The sequence below is a fragment of the Paramormyrops kingsleyae genome, chromosome 22 (assembly GCF_048594095.1).
Source record: "Paramormyrops kingsleyae isolate MSU_618 chromosome 22, PKINGS_0.4, whole genome shotgun sequence".
NCBI classification, from domain to species: Eukaryota; Metazoa; Chordata; class Actinopteri; order Osteoglossiformes; family Mormyridae; genus Paramormyrops; species Paramormyrops kingsleyae.
This window is the reverse complement of record NC_132818.1, coordinates 13,809,945-13,827,367: the sequence shown is the minus strand read 5'-3', so window position 1 is coordinate 13,827,367 and position 17,423 is coordinate 13,809,945. Positions and strand designations below refer to the sequence as shown.

The 17,423-nt window shown below is 50.1% G+C and overlaps 1 protein-coding gene across 8 annotated transcripts in view; it reads right to left on the bottom strand.

Annotated features, from left to right (window-relative positions):
- LOC111849196 (caskin-1-like) overlaps positions 1–17,123 on the bottom strand; it is a 52,455-nt gene extending 35,332 nt beyond the window's left edge. For all 8 annotated transcript variants that reach the window (XM_023821867.2, XM_023821870.2, XM_023821869.2 and 5 more), the window contains exon 1: positions 16,330–17,123. In XM_023821867.2, the coding sequence (XP_023677635.2) occupies positions 16,330–16,423 (94 nt within the window). In that variant the 5' untranslated portion in view covers positions 16,424–17,123. The remainder of the gene's footprint in view (positions 1–16,329) is intronic.
- Between the last annotated feature and the right edge of the window lie 300 nt (positions 17,124–17,423).

Below are 17,423 nucleotides of genomic sequence, written 5' to 3'. Positions count from 1 at the left end.
GTCACATGATACAGTGGGATATCAGAACTCATCTACTAGAAGGTTCTAGGCTGATCACACAGAGGCTTGGTGGGATGCACTGACACTACTGCAGCTGGAACACCATCTAAAAGGGGGGCGGGGCTTAACTGCCATGATAGATGGCGCTTTGTGGCTAGAGCATGTGTGCATGACATTTGCAGGATGGCATGACCCTGCCCCCCCCCCACCCCCATCTGGCTAACTGGTGAAACTGTGATAGAACTCCCCTATTGGGTCAACCTCAGCCGGGAGCGCCTTTCTAGGGTCACGGTACAGAGCGTGTGTCATCTGGGAGCAGGGAAATGGGTCGAGTGCGTCATCCTGTGAGCGTCCGTGAAACGGGAGCGCACAAATGTGTCGTTGCTGGGGCCGTGTTACTGCACAGCTTCCCAGGTGGTCATCACACAAACGCTCACAGCCAACAAACGGCACAGCACTCAGGGTTGCTATGGGAAGGAGTATCCATGGTTACAGTTGTGTTCTTTTGAACTATAGCCGGGATAAAAATTCAGTGAAATGCTGACAACAACAGTCCCAACATCTAGATGTTCGAAGCCCCATTTCTGAGACAACAGAGCCCTGAAACCCCAAATTACTACACTGTGACCGATTAGCTTTGAATCTGATTCGTAGCTTCAGACCCCAACCGGTCCGGGTCCCTTCCTGAAAGACAGAGTGCTCCTTTAAAAATGTCACAACATTAAGCATTTTGTGTGAGAGTCACAGTACAGGGTAAGTTTCCCAAAAGCATATTTTTAAACAATAGAGTGACCAGATAATCCATGTCAGGGAGGACACATTGAGCTAGGACTGGATTTGTAAAATACCATTTCAATTAAAAGGACCTGGATCTCAGTTAAGCACGAAGTTCTTGCTGTGTGCTGTTTGGCCAGTCTCCTATAATAATGCATATGCCACTAATGTTAATGTGTAACAGCTGGATGAGTTTTTCAATCAAACCAGTCAAAGCACAAGAAGAAGTGAGCTATTTAGCCAAGCACAGGTGCCTTTCAGTTTTAAAGTAGTTTGTAAAACCTGGAGTAGCTTGGAGTGTCCTCCCTGACATGGATTATCTGGTCAGCCTAGTTAACAATGTTAGCAATTTACATAGTTGGAACCATGCAACTGAATGGTTCCAACTATGAAAGTTACAAATTATAGTTTTTGGGAATTGTACCCACAGCCCACTATTTTACGCTCTTTGGTAAGGCCTCCAGAGCTGGAAGACCGGAGTGGCTGTGATTATTGTCCCTTGTGAATCACACACTGGATTAACCCACTTTCCATTGGTTTGTCAGTTGGCTCCTGTTAGGTTACGTCTAGGCAGCTGGATTCAAAGCCTCATTTCTCCAAACACTGCTTTTTATCCAGTGCCCCACTGTCCTCGGAAAATTAGCGTGAGAGATAAAAACAACCAGGGAGGGCTAAAGAACAACCCAATGCACTCAAGGCTCTCCTGAGGATGGGGGGCAAATAGCCAGACCCAAACGCCAGAGTAAGGTTGGATTTTGTGGCCCTTGGCCCAGGTGGGAAGGCCAACTTCATGCCGAGCCAAGGTAGTGCCAGGGTAAACAATCACAGCATTAAGGTCAGATGAAATCATCTGGGGCAATAATGTGAGCGATCTCACGAAAAAAAACAAGACAGACCACGGTGCAATCAGTGGGGATTTCCACCGTGTCGGCCAGGCCTGGACGAGCCGGGTCAAGCGAGAAATCGATGGCCTGTGTCCTCGCTGCCGGTCTCCTCTCTGCCCCCCATTCACTCCTGGTGATAAAGGTCCCTAATTGAGTTTCCAGCAGCTAATGACCTTGACATTTTCAATAAGTGAGGAGTCAGACTATACTATGCCGCCTGGGGGGGCGGCACCTGCACTGACGTAGCGAACCTGTGTCCTGTGTGGTATTTTTGTCACGTTGTACCGTTGTTTGTGCTGATAGTGTAAGCCTGACTGTCAGACTGCATGCTGTTTGCTGTTGGGGGTACATTAGGCACACAGACACACACTGACATTACACAATTCTGTATTTGTAAAGACTTCTCTCATCCTTGAATTTTTGTGTTAATTAACGATCCCAAATGGACAAAATTCAGAAAGGGACAAAGACAGGTGATGCTTTAAAAAAATGCCACTCGTCCTGTTGGAATGACCCACAAGGTTTGTTGTGTCACATTGTATTCCGCATGACACAAAACTAGCCCTTAGTTCCAGTCCCTCCACAGCATTACCACGGCAATGGCCACAGTGAAACTGATTGGCACCCCGACTGTATCCAGTGAGCCTCCGATAGCTAGGATACATGGAATTACTGAGCAATAACCAGGACGTCAAACCCCACTGTGATCAGCAAAATATCTGCTCGTGGTCGCAGCTGCCCAGAGGGTTTTCAAATTGCTTGGGCAGGGTGGGGGAGGAGAAGAGGTCCTGTATTTCATTTCAGGACCTCCCATATACATTCTAGGTTCCTGGGTCACAGGTCGTCCCTCGGGGAATCTAGGGGGTAACCCCACTGAGAGCCTACAAATGTAACATCTGCATGCTCCGTCAAGTATTTTATCCTTGTTACACAGGAAACACTGAACATGGAACACAGAATAAGGAATACAGAACACGAATGGCTGTTGTGACATAAGAGCGCAGGATTTCAGGTCTATCCCTTTGGTTGGCTTATGCCATTTATGCATTGAGGAGAGACTTATGAAAATGGATTATCGCATAAGGGACTAAAGCAGCTGCCCACCCCCCCTCCAGCATATCTCCCTGCTATCAGTATTACTCATATGATTGCTTCTTAGCTGCCTTTATCCAAAGTAATCTAGCTTGATTACATATTTGTACTTGACAGTGTGCACAGTCGGTTATATATATATATCTAAGGGAAGCCATCCAATTCAAATGTACCTTACAGATAAAGTACAGCAGGGAGCCATCTGGCACCCGGCAAGCATCTCTGGTCAGCCGCCGCCTCACCTGCTGCCTACGCAGACCTGTTTAAAGTTTCCCTGTCATCCTCAGAGGGAAAAGCAGCTACCGTCTCCTCACAGCCGGTCTGGGTGGCCTGCATGCTAATCACGTGCGAGAATCTCTCCTCCTGCCGTTTGCCTGGATAAATTGGACTGCTGATGGGGACCTGATCCACCTCCACCCTGGTGTCGAGGTGCGAATGGCCATCAAAGCACGCAAGAGCTCTGGTGTGACGTAGGGGAAGCTGAAACATGCCAAGACGCTCGAGGATTAAGGAGAGTCTGTGCCACCCACAGACTTCTGGGGGGTGCAAAAGACTTTTCATTTAAACAGGATGGAAAACTTAGAATTAGATATTAGTCAAAGAAGGGTGTTGTGTACATAGATGAGCATGCTGAGGGATGTGAGAGGGAGGCCGCTTGAGGGCCCTACGTGGCCTCCACAGCCCACAGCAAGTACACTTATTGTGCTGGGTCTAAATTTTATAAGGACTCCCCAAAATGCTGGGCGCAAGCTCTGATGTCATAGTTGGTCTGCATACAGCCACGGTGATACCGCCATGGTGATGTCATATGTCATTCTTAAGCTGCCATAGCGATATCCCTACCGCTGGGCCATTGTGATGTCATAAAGTATCCATATGTCCCTCTGATTACTGAGACTACTCCATCCTATCCTCAGCACAGACCAACAACTATACAAATAGTCCTGATGGTCCCCAGATGTGTTAGTTCAAGGGGGGACAGTACATTGAAAATCCATATACCCCTCCCCCACACCCCCCCTGTAGACATGGCAAGGCCCACTGCACGAGTCACAAACTCGTAATTCTGGAAAACCGTTGCATTTTGCTGCGTCCACCTGCCTTAATGTCTCAACTGCGTCATCGATACAGTTTTGCTATAAAAAGTGCACTTGTGTTTACAGGAAGCACTGTTCTCAGATGTGTTTTTTTTTCCAGAAATCACATGACTATGAATAGCACAGCTAATTGGATCGATGGGTGGGGGGATGGGGCTGGAGAAAAGCAGCAGATCCTGGGGCCGGCAGCAGCTGAAGCAGGTCAGTTGGCCTTTCTCTCCCTTTGGCATCTGTGGCCTGGCCGATGGTGACTCCGGCCCCCCCCACCTAATGAAGCACACACACACTTCACACTAAGTGCTGTTCCATTGTTATTTTTTCAGCGATGCCACTCTATGTCCTCTCAGAAACAACTTGAAGAGGAGATGCATTCATTGAGCTGTTATTTCGGTCTTTACAGAGAGGCAGTCATAATTTCGAACGGGCACCATGACTGATGAGGCTGACTGATGGGTGACGTGGGGGGGGGGGGGGGGTGTGTATGTGAGGATATGACTCACTACCACTTTGCTGCTTCAAACCAGCCCCAGTGATGAGCAGCTTCTCACGCCTGCGAGCGGAATCAGCTTATTGCAGCAGTATGCGATGTGCTGGAATGCTTTCACGCTGGCTGCAGGTACCTACTATGCTTTAACGAGAGCTTGTATGTGTGTGTGTGTTTTTGTAATTATTACATTGCGAGAACTAGATTTCCACACAATATGATAAAAATCTGTAAGTGTTTCCTTGTGGGGACATTTTGTTTGGTTTCTTATGGTTAAGGTTAAGACTGGGTAGAGGTTAGGGTTATGGCCATAGAAATGAATGGAGAGTCCCCACAAAAATATGAATATGTGGACTGGGTGTATATGTGTGTATTTGAGTGAGAAAGCAGTCAGCTGACCATGGTCGTCCCACAGGCAGTGGTAACCTTCTGAACACAGACGAGCAGCGTGCGGTGCTTCTGGGTCGGGTCACCTGACACGCGTGGCCTGTTTACGGATTAACGCCACGTCCGAGCTGTTTGCCGCCCGACCACCCGCCCCCGTTTGCTGCCATCCCCCCGGTCCTGCCAGTGAGCCGCCCAGCTGGCCTTTTCATCCGCCTGCCCCGCGCACCATGACCAGCCACACCACCCCGGCCAAGCAGCGCCGCTCGTGTGCTAGGCTTGCTCTGGTGGCTCAGGCCGGCTGGCGCGCTTATGTGTAATTAGCGTGTGATTACACTTCCAGTGCGGCGTAATCGCCGGCCATCTGATTACCATACGAATGGGCCGACTCCAGTCAGACAGGAGTGAACGCTAATCCGTCACAGCGGAGTGGAGCAGCGGGCCCTAGCTAGGCCGAGCCCACACGGCCTACTTTCAGCATCTAAAAAAGCGAGCGGCGGCGCTCACAAAGAAATTAATTTAACTAATTAGTTTTTCAGGCCATCAAAGCCAGCAGTGAGAGTAGGAGGGTGGCCATGGCTCTTGTTGTGACATCTGAAGGCCGATTTTTGCTGTGGGAGGGAGGTCGTTGAAGAGGAACGGGGGCAGATGTAGGGAGTGTTTTCCCCACGTTCCTCATATAAAGGGCACAAGATCTCTTGTGCAAACACTGAGCAATAAGCAAGCCCCCCCCCCCCCCTCCAAGGGGGAAAACACGCCCACCACGCAGCCCCGTAAACAGTAATCCGACTTGGGGGGGAGGGGGGGCATCTAGCGGTGCAATGAGGGGTTTTGTTGAATGTTTACCCCGCCTCCCTGCTGCCGAAAAGATGCGGCCTCGCATGAAGAAAGATGCATGTTGCCATAGTTACATTGTTTTTTTTTTTTTTTTCATGCTTTGCTCGGACTCTTGGTTTCCACAGCGTATGCTGAAGCTGGTCAGATTAATATGCAGCTTCCCCCTGGGATTCGAACCCCGTCTAAAGACAGCAGCTTCGCACTCTTTGACTTTGAGATGAGAGCAACTGACCCCACTTCATGCTTTGGAAGACTTTCCCACCCCCTCACACAGAGTAAAGAGGGGCTTCAGAGCTGGTGGGGGGGGGGGGCTTGAATGCCAGCTGGCTCGCAGATGCATTCATTTTCAGTGCCTGAACAGACAGACAGAGTTGGACAGACCTGCTCCCTGGACAGCTATGTTTGCTCTCCTGGGACTCAAACCGGCAGCTTAGCCTGCTGGAAGCACAGCACCGGTCTCCCGGACAGGGTCTCGCCAGGCCCCCGCATGGGCTATGGGCCCCGGAGATGCACAGATGCGACGGGGACAGGGGTAACATGCCGTGTCGAGTCCTAGCGGGCACATGGCTGCATCTGATTAGGCGGTGGACCTGGGGGGGGGGGATGAGATGCAGACCTACAAACGGACACCTGCTCTGGCAGGCGGGGGGTGTCAGGGGCCCTGGGCCTGTGTGGGTCACTGTCCATTTCACAGTTTCCATAGCCGTTGAGTGCGGAAACAATGAGACTTTGGCAAGATTCTAGGGCCGAGTGTATAAACAGAGGGATTCTTTAAAAACAAAAAAACAAAACGTTATTGAGGAATTAACAGGGAACTTAAGGCCCAGCATGGGGTCATAAATGGCCGGGGAGGACTCAGCAGGGCAGGCTTACAGTTGCTTAGTGCAACAGCAGGTACCCTTTTGGGATTTCAAAGCATGGACCTCCTGGGGGGCAGCACAGCCAGGGGGAGGGCCTTTCATTTTAATAACGGAGCCCGTGATTCGATTGGCATGCCCCCCCCCCCCACTCACAGCCTCCTGCTCTTTCGCTCCCTCAGATGGATGGCGCCCCCCATAGTTTTGGCTGAACACAGAGCGTTCGAGGGAGAAGCAGAGTGAAAGTGAAGGGGGCGTGGCTATGGGACGCGCACCCCGCCCTGAGGCACTAAAAATACCCCGGCCATCAAAGGAAGTGCGTCAGAGCCTCTCCGCCCCAGATGCCCCACACGCGCCTTGCCAGAGGAGACAATGGGGACAACGGGGACGGCATCTCAAATCGGGAGACGGAACAGGCCGAGCACACTGGCACCTGTGTGTGATTGGAGAACAGGATCAGCAGGTGGACGGGAGAAGAAAGTCAATCAGAGCAGGTGTTGGGTCAGACGGGCCACACCTGGCACTAGGCAGCAAGTTCTGGACCTGGAGCTCAGAGCCCAAAGGTCTGTTTCATATCACCGTAAATCATGAGCAGCTGACTGCGTGAACTCATCCCAATTTTGCCCACATTTCAATATCCACAGCCCTCCCAACATGGAATGGCATCTCCAAGCCCATTACCACCTTATACGCCCAATGCAGTGACACCCATCTGGAAGCCCCAGAGATGCACTGAAGGTGACCACTCAACACAGCAAGCAAACTAGCTCTGCCATTAAGCCCAGTGTTGGATCAGTGTGTAGCTGATGGACATTAACATGCGTGAACTTGTGCATCGCCCCGAGATAAACTTCCCGGTTTCTGTGGCATTGGGTGCTGCTAAACCCCTTGTGAACTCCCCCACTGCTGGCCACGGACACGGGGGGGGGGGCGGGGCGGCCATCAAAGCCCACACTTCTCAGATCACTTTTTTTTTTTCCTGCTGTCTGTTTTTTCCCCCTGTAGCTAATGAGGAAGTCTGGGAAAGAAATAGAGCAGAAAGAATTGATTTGCAACAGATTCTATTTTCCAAGGGGAATGATGCCGGGGATCGGATGGAAATGGATACAAGGATCAATCGGGCGGCCGCTGTGCTGGGATCTTAATAAACCTGTTGTGGGAACCAAAGCCATACAAACAGAACCTTGATGCTAGAATCATTACTCTGCTCATTTTTTAGCAGTTCCTATGGGCTCAGGGTGACGGCGAAATTGTGCTGGTGCAATACATCACCGGCGACCATTTCCGTCCCAAGGGGCCTCAAAGCAGATTACCAGTAGGTGAATGGCAGGTGTGGTGCTGCTCGTACCTGCGTTAGACTCCCCCCCCCCCACCCGCAGCAGGGGTAGTAAACAATTTACGTGCGACTGCTGTCCGTCGCACCTCCCTGCCAAAGAGCCCGGTTTGTTTCAGACGTACGCAGACAAAAATGTTGGCTCAGCCCACATGACGGATATCTATTTTCCTCCTTGAGGAGATGCAGAGAAAACCAGGTCTGATGAACGCTGGACGGCCCCCTTGGATTCTGAGACATTTCCCTATTGATTTTTTTTCCCTTTTTGGAATAACTCAGTGCTATTTCAGATCCCTTCTGAGAACGGGCCCTAGACCTGAAGGCAAGGAATCAACGGATACGCTCCTAGCTTGAGCCATTCTGGCAGGCCTGACTGTGACAGGGGTTTGCGACTGGTCACGTAAGGCCATACGTAGGAGTGGACACGGCCGATTCTGGCTTGGCAGCGCTGAGGCGGCTTGGACCTGCTTTACTGACAGGGGCGTAGTTATTAGGGAGAAAGAAATATCCCCCTCAGAGTTTTTTATTATACGGCCCCTGGGGGAGGGTTTCGTGTGGCTTTTCTTAAAAAAAAAACAAAAAAACAGTGACACCTGCTGGCCAATTCACTTACCGAAATCTCACAGAGCTATCACAGGCCAGCAGGGGGCGTGGCATCCAAGGAACTGGCGGCGGGCTGTGGGGAGCAAGCTGGAGGGGGATGTCTAACATCAATAAACCAAACAGATTCATGCCGATCCAAGGGTGATGTTTGTAATGGTAGCCTGGACAGTTTTACAGAGTTACACAACTGTTCCCTCAACTAACGTTTTCCATTTTCTACCGCGACCCCTCCCAGACTTCCTGCCGGGTACACCAGTTAAATTCCGCTCCTCTGCGCCGTGCCGGAGCTGTTGACTCGCCGGATTGCTGTCACAACACAGAGTTTGTCCTCCGCTGCGCCCATTTCCATAGTTTCTGCTGCCTGGTTATTTTTGCCAGTGGTGTCACCGGTGAGGTACAGACTTCCGTGTAACTCGGGTGTGCCTGCCACAACTCCTGGCACCAAATTCACTGAAGGTTACTGAAAACCAGCAGCCAGAGGTCATTCAGGAACTGGTAGCCTAGCATTAGCCTTTAGCTAACCAGTCTCCTGCATCTGTGGGAATGTTTCGTTTAACAGTTATGAGAGTTCAGTGCAAAGAGCAGGGGGTGGCAAACTGCTTAAAGACCCAAACCTGTGACTGTGGGCAACAACAGTGGGAGAAGCATGGGTCCACACTGACAGGCTGAACCCATTTCCCATTGGTTGCTTTGTCGGTTCCCATTGGGTTAAGCCGGGCAGTGATTGGCAGCTCACAGTAACCCTGCCCACCGTACATCTCCAGTCTCCTGCCACAGCTGGTGTGCACCTTGCATGGTTTCTGTGGTTTTCCTAAAAAAAGACCCACTGAAGAACAGAGAAACTGCATGTATTCCTTTCAGTTCTCCTGTAAATGTAAAAACAAGCTATTCTTCTCGTCCTGCATCTATTAAATTCCACATCAGCCCGGGCCCTGAAAGAGGCCACACACATGCTAGCCAAGATGACGAAGATGGGACAGAAAATCAGGATTGTAGTCATCGATTCACTGGAAGCTGCCAGACATCACCTGGATGGCTGCCTGCACAGAAAGTGGGTAGCCAGTGCCCTTGGCACAATGTTAATGTGCATTTTTGGGGAGCGGGGTCTGTGCACTGTTCTGTATGTGTTATATTTAACACCTCCCCTGAAGGTGAAGCGTGGGTGAGGCTGGGGGAACAGAGCAGTTAAGAGGAGAAGCCTGGAAAAAATGTCAGACATCTGCCCCCACGGCAGGTGAGCGCCAGCCTCACTCCTGGCCTGAACGCCACACCTGACCCACAATGCTTTGCAGCACTGGCATTCTCGGCTGACCCTCAACAAGCTCTCCTAGACTCTTTCCATCTTAATTCTTCCCTCCGGGCCTCATCCGACCTGACAGCTGCTTCCTCTAAATGTCCGAGGACCCCATGCATGTTCTCATCATATGACATGGTGGACCATCCCCCCATGGCGACATGTTACAGCATGACTGCACGACTGGTTAATAGTGCAGCCTGCCATTAATTGGTAATGTTTCCATTCTGGGCTGATTTTATCCAGAACAACCATTTCTCTCATTCATACAGCTGTCTGCTTTATCAAACCATGTACCCTGTCTTCAACAGCATTGTCCTCCTCAGCATTTAAGTGGCTGCCTCCCTGACCTTAGTGCTGGCTGCTGCTTAACTACTGTCACTCCTGGGACCTCTGGGAGGCTGAGTCTATAGACAGATCATAATATATCCCTGTTTTATCCTGCCCAGAATATCATATACCCCCCCTCAGCTGGAACATGGTCCATGGAGCACATATCAGGTTCAGCGGAGACACGAATGATGGCCCCCTTCATCCTACCTCCTCCATGTAGGCTCGCCCTACTCCCAACCACTGTAGCCGGATCCAGGAGCCGGGTGTTTATTTTGGGCCGGTTCTGTTTACGTGGCTGAGGGCCGGGGGCTTTAGAAGGGTAAATGCTGCGTTGTGTGCAGGTGTCAGCTGACTTTATCTTTATCCAGGTCAGCCCCCCCCCCCGCCCCCCCAGCACGAGCACCGTGCTCCAGCGTGAGGCAGAGAAGTTTGTTGCCGTGGATGTGTGCACTGTGTACATCGATTATGGGCAACTTGTGCTGTTAATTCACGCCGGTGCGCTGTCACGGTCATCGTGAGGAAGGACACCCTGGAACCAGTGGGCCTGCCTCTCTCCTCTCTACCTTTCCAACCCATCCATCCACTGTGGAGCATCAGGAACGGGCCAGCCAATGGCAGGACAGTCTACCTGGATCCAGCATATGGGGTCACAGCCAATAGAAAGTCAGAGCATGGGACACAAAACACCAAAGAAGTGAATAACGAGTGGGAGAGCTCTTCAGGGCTCATACGGAGTTTCTACCTCTACCTGTTAGCGGCAAAACCCTTCCAGGACCAGGTGAGTGACTGGTTCCTTCAGGAACTGCATTAGTACCCTTCCTGCTAAAAATACCCATGCGTCATTGAGTTAATTCAGGCTTGTGTCACCGGGGTAATTCAGTTTGTGCCCTTAAACGTTACGCCACCTGTTGCCTGTAATGAAAGCTGCCACCTGCAGGCCTGCAGCGGCTGAGCCACTCTGTGCCGGACGGGAGCAATGCTCCAGGGTCAGTAGTTTAATGGGCTGTACCCACATGAGGACAGGAAGGCCACTTGGGGACAGGATGGTATCGATGACAGAATAATTATTTTTTTCACTGCCAAATGTCCCGTTTGCTCCCTCTCCCCCAGTTAAGCCCTTTTATTTTCATTGACGGCACACAGATGCAGAGTTGATATCTTAGAGGGGAATAAAGCAAAATATCTGCTATTAACTATTGGTGGTGGTTCGTTGGGCTGCCTCACACTGGCAGGTTATGGGTTTGAATCCTGCACTGTGTGTGTGCGTGGAGTTTGCATGTTTTCTCTGTGTTACTGTGTTCTGCTGGGTAATCGGGCTGCCTGCCCAATGTGCAGTTAAACTACCTGGCATTCTTAAATTGCCTGTAGAGTATGACTGTGTGCCCTGTGGTGGAGTAGCATGCCTACAGGGTGTAGCCAAGCCCTTCGACCTGTGCGACCTGGAATGAGCTCCAGGTGACCCCACCCAGGAGGAGCAGTTACATACTGAAGGCACTGAGTTGCTTGTGTTTATGCAAAATCCTATCTGAAAGAGTAGCTCCCCCTCGCCGGTATGTGAGTTTATCCACTGTTAGATCTACTGCACTGTTGTGAGTGTAGTCACTGCACAGGCCCCTGCTGAGATAAAAACACTGGATTTATGTGGGGAGGGGGGCACAGTGAGAAAGTCGTCCATCTTGCCATTAAATCCAGATGTAAATCGTCTCTGCGCTGTCACTTGGGATTTTTCTCTGAGGCTTGCCAGCATTGTGACAGAGGGGAGTCGTGGTCGTGATCGATTGTAGGGTTAGGGTTAGGGTTAGGGGATTGCTGACTTTGATTTGACCCCCACTGCATTCGTAAGCACCTGTAGGGACACATGGTGAAGGAAACCACACACCACCCTGGGAGAAGACCGCACCTTCTCGATCTCATCTATGAAAGATGCTCCTCCTTGGACCAGATGGGGTCTTAGGCAGACAAAAAGGCCTTACTCCGGGGATTCAGGAAGCAGCTGTAATTCAGCCAGTGTGCAGCATCTGTCAGCTGCATTAATGAACGAGGGGCGGGCCCCCGGCGAGCACAAGACAGGCCCGTAAACAGGCACATGAGGTCCCCATGCTGCCACTCTATCCGCAGCAGCAGCCCAGTAAATCAAGAGACTTTGTCACAGGAAGCTAACATTTGCTCACAGGAAGTGCATTATCTAAGCACTGCCTTAGAAAACCATTACGCTGACTTATATGACTTATAAGTGTTTTTTAAGTTCAGGACAGGTCACTGTCGCCGTTCTGTGGCCGGTGGAGCGTAAACATGAATTTTAAACAGCACCTCTGGGTGACACAGTGACCCCTGGCACACCATTGCTTAATAGACACAGTCAACGATGCTACGGCTGAAGCAGCCAGAAAGTACCCTGAGCTTGGACAGCAGATCGATACCGGCTCAGTTTCCAGGCCGGGACAGTGAGAGACGATGGCTCGGGAGGATCTGGTTTCGCCCGACAGCACGTCAGAGCAACAATCACACAAGGAGGATGTCATAACCTGCCTTTTCTCTGGGGGTGCAACAGTGTTCTCCTGGGTCTGCTTACTAAAGCATACGTGACAATCAGGAAATGCACTCGCGTGGAAGCAGTATTCATCTGCTGGCTGTTGTAGGAGGGGCGAGAATGGCTGTATGGCTTCTGGATGTCGACATCATCGACTGCGTCTAGCCACCGCTTCCTAGAGTAGGGGTACGGTGCTGCCAAAACCTCACCCCCTGCAGTCCTCACCACTGCACAAGTATTACGGCACTCTCCATGATGGTCTAGCAGGTATACTCCATTTACAGCTGTCCAAAAAACACTTACCCAAATAAAGGCACCCTTAACCGCTGTAACAACGCAGTCATTTTCAAAGCAGACCCAAGACACGTGTTTATACTGACGCGGAGACTCGCAACTAAAGGTAAGGCGGATTCTGGGAAGTCTAAGCTGACCGGGGATCAGCGATGGTGGCTCATGGAGGCATCACAGGGTGAGGGGAGCTGAACGCATGGGGTTCACTGGTCTATTCATATTGTCCTAAATTCCACGGCTGTTATCTTCCACCAAGATGCTATATGAAGGCGGCAGAAAGGCTTGCAGCAGACCTTGGCCTAATTGGGAACCAATTATCTCACAGGTCCCTGTTCGTATCAGCTGACGTCTGTCCCCGCAGAATATGGCAATTGCAAGTGGTTCTGTCTGGAACCCGCAACAGGCTTCTGGCTTCTTTTAATAGAAAAAAAATATTAAATATAGTTAGCGATGTTAATGTTGTTTTTATGAAGTATTATAAATGGCAAAGTGAAGGGTAATACCTCCAAAGGGTAACCCATTTAGCACAGATGAATTGTTATGATCTCACAAGCCTTAGCTTAAGGATTTGATTAGACAGTCATGTGTGCTGTAGAAAAGAGAGCACTGGCCTGTCTTACTCACTTACACACTGACCTGCCTTACATGCTTTAAAAGTCTTGTTTTACACGCTGGTCTTACATGTTCTCTCACACACTGACCTGCCTGCCTTACACACTGTGTAACACAGTAAACCTGTCTGGCAGACTGATGTGTTTTACACTGTCAAACAAAAGTAAATGATCTCTACAGTGATCTGTTTTACACACTGATCTCTCTTATATGCTGTCATACACAATGACCAGTCTCATACTGTACAGTGACCTGTCTTTAATGCTGTCAAGGGCACAGGATATGCACAGGAACTAGAAGGGGGTGCATGCTGTCATACACAGTGACGACCATTCCCACAATAAGACCTGTTTTACACACCGTCATACACACTGAACTGGGTAACATGCTGTGATACACATGGAACTGTCTCACACACTGCCATACACAGTGACCATTCGTGCACACAGACCTGTCGTACGCACTGATCATACACACTGAACTGTCTAACACTCTTTCACACACAGTTACCATTCCCACACATACTGTAGACCTTTTTTACACAGCACAGTGTCACATACACTGAACTGTGTAACACGCTGTCATCACAGTGACAGTTCCCACAAGCAGATCTGTCTTACACACTATCATACACACTGAACTGTCTAACACTCTTTCACACACAGTTACCATTCCCACACATACTGTAGACCTTTTTTACACAGCACAGTGTCACATACACTGAACTGTGTAACACGCTGTCATCACAGTGACCATTCCCACAAGCAGATCTGTCTTACACACTATCATACACACTGAACTGTCTAACATGCTGTCATCACAGTGATTATTCCCACATTCAGACCTCTTACACACTGTCATATACACGCTGAACTGTCTAAAACGCCGCCATACACAGTGACCACTCTCACTCAGATCTGTCTTACACAATGTCATACACACTGAACTGTCTAACAGTAGTCATTGCCACCTGTCTTACACATTCATACACAATCACCTTTCCCACATGCAGACCTGTTTTACACACCCTGAACTGTCCACACTGAACTGTCAAACAAGCTGTCTTTCATACTGCCAAGCACACTGAAGTAACATGCTGTCATACACAGTGACCAGTCTAACACGCTGACCTGTCTTACATACTGTCATACACACTGAACTAACATGCTGTCATACACAGTGACCAGTCTCACACGCTGACCTGTCTTACATACTGTCATACACACTGAACTAACATGCTGTCATACACAGTGACCAGTCTCACACACTGACCTGTCTTACATACTGCCATACACACTGAACTAACATGCTGTCATACACAGTGACCAGTCTCACACGCTGACCTGTCTTACATACTGTCATACACACTGAACTAACATGCTGTCATACACAGTGACCAGTCTCAAACGCTGACCTGGCTTTCATACTGTCATACACACTGAACTGTCTAGCACGCTGTCATACACAGTAACCATTCCCACATGCAGACCTGCCTTATACACTATCATACTCGCTGAACTGTTGTACACGCTGTCATACACAGTGACCAGTCTCACACGCTGACCTGTCTTACATACTGTCATACACACTGAACTAACATGCTGTCATACACAGTGACCAGTCTCACACGCTGACCTGTCTTACATACTGTCATACACACTGAACTAACATGCTGTCATACACAGTGACCAGTCTCACACGCTGACCTGTCTTACATACTGTCATACACACTGAACTAACATGCTGTCATACACAGTGACCAGTCTCACACGCTGACCTGTCTTACATACTGTCATACACACTGAACTAACATGCTGTCATACACAGTGACCAGTCTCACACGCTGACCTGTCTTACATACTGTCATACACACTGAACTAACATGCTGTCATACACAGTGACCAGTCTCACACGCTGACCTGTCTTACATACTGTCATACACACTGAACTAACATGCTGTCATACACAGTGACCAGTCTCACACGCTGACCTGTCCTTCATACTGCCAAGCACACTGAAGTAACATGCTGTCATACACAGTGACCAGTCTCAAACGCTGACCTGTCTTTCATACTGTCATACACACTGAACTGTCTAGCACGCTGTCATACACAGTAACCATTCCCACATGCAGACCTGCCTTATACACTGTCATACTCGCTGAACTGTTGTACACGCTGTCATACACAATGACCAGTCTCACAAGCTGACCTGTCTTACAGGTTGCCATACACAGTGACCATTCCCACATGCTGAGCTGTCTGACACGATGCCTTTCACGCCCACCTTGCCCCCTTTGGCAGCTCCAGAGTACGGTAATGAAATGGTTTTACGAGCGATGCCTCGTCGCAACCTCGTGTCAGTGATTTTTCATAGGCTAGTCTATGGGCGTGTGATTGCCCCCTCCCGCACCCAGCATATGACATGAGATGCTAGAACGATCATTTCCAAGTTACCAGGGTCGTTATTTTGAGTTCACCTAGCGCTGAGCGATCGGTGCGTAAGGAAGGGCACGCCAGCCGCGGTTGTGTAACGCACATTAGCGCATCCCGTAAGAGTGGGCTGGCACCGGGATGGTATTCCACCTACGATTGGCTCAACATGAGCGTGCAGCGTTTGCACGTCCAATCGCACCCTAACACCATTTCCCCAAAGTACGATATGGGGCAGCATAAGCACGATAAGCCAGGCATTCAATGATGCCCCAAACGAGCAGAAATGTCCACTTTCTATTGCAACCCGGATTTAACAGCCTAATATTTTTTTTACTGGCAAGTATACACCGTATCACGCATCCACGCCGTACTGCACTGGGTCTATCCTATATAGAAAAGGCAAATAAATAAATACCAGTAAATTGAAGGATAACCCCCCCCCCAAACAAAAATAAATGGGGCAAAGTAAATTAGTTAAGTGTCACCTACTTGCTTTGCCTGGTTTGGGTCTCTGTAAGAGCTTCTGCACCGTAATCAGATCTTCGGTCTTGACTGCTTGCAGCAATTCCTGATCTTTCCCCATCTTGACCCTGTTTTCTTTAATTTATTTCACACGCGATGCATCCTCCGTGTGTATAATTTGTCTGTATTTTTGCCTAGCCCAGAAAGCTTTGCGATCCACCCCTACAGCGCCTGGGCTGCAAAGCGCACAAGTGAAAGCCGTGAGGTCTTGGGTAAAAAAATAAATAAATAAAATTAAAAAAATAATAATAAAAGATGCTCCGGTTCGGTGGGAGTGGTGTCACTCGGCACGGAGGAAATGAAATAAAAGGCTACTCCCGGGGTGGAGAAAAAGCGAAACGATTCACGGCCCGATTGCACTGCGGATCCCCGGCGGCGCATAAGCGACGTACTGTACGGTTACGAGGTCCCAGACTGTCCTATGTGCCATGATGCATGTCGGAAAGAGAGCGGCCGCTTTTATCTTAAAGATGGATAGCGGCAAGGACCTTACATCCAGCACAAACAGAAAGGTGAGCGCCGAGAAGGGCTGAGTAGGTCGATGTGTGAGCTGAGCGACGCTCTACGCTCAAAAACGAAAGGATAAATAGAAAAAGCAAACAAAATTAATGTCCCGAAATGTCCAATAGTCGTTATGACGAGCGACGGCTTCAAGGCTGTCAGGGCGCTCTCTGAGCCTGTGTCGCCATCACTGGCAGCGCTCGGTCCAGGCAGCGGTCCGCTGTCAGCGCCGGGGAGCGGAGCTCCATACCGTGAACACCCCCCCCCTCCCGCCCCACGCCGTAAGAGGCTGGCGGAGACCGCAGTGTTAAATGGCTCTGCTGCATCCAGAAGGCGGATCCGCGACGCTGAGCCTTCCCCCCCTTTCTTTGGCTTCCTCCTCCTCCTCCCCTCAGCGGGCTCCGGAGCACCGGCCCGCGTAGGGGGGATGTAGCGCGCTCGATGGCGGCGCGAGGTGAGCGGCTCGAGCAAGCGCTGGACGTGCTGCAGCTCGCGGGCACTGCAGTCTGACTCTCTACCTGCGGCCCCAGATGTTGTGACAGTGGAAAAGCAGGTCGCTG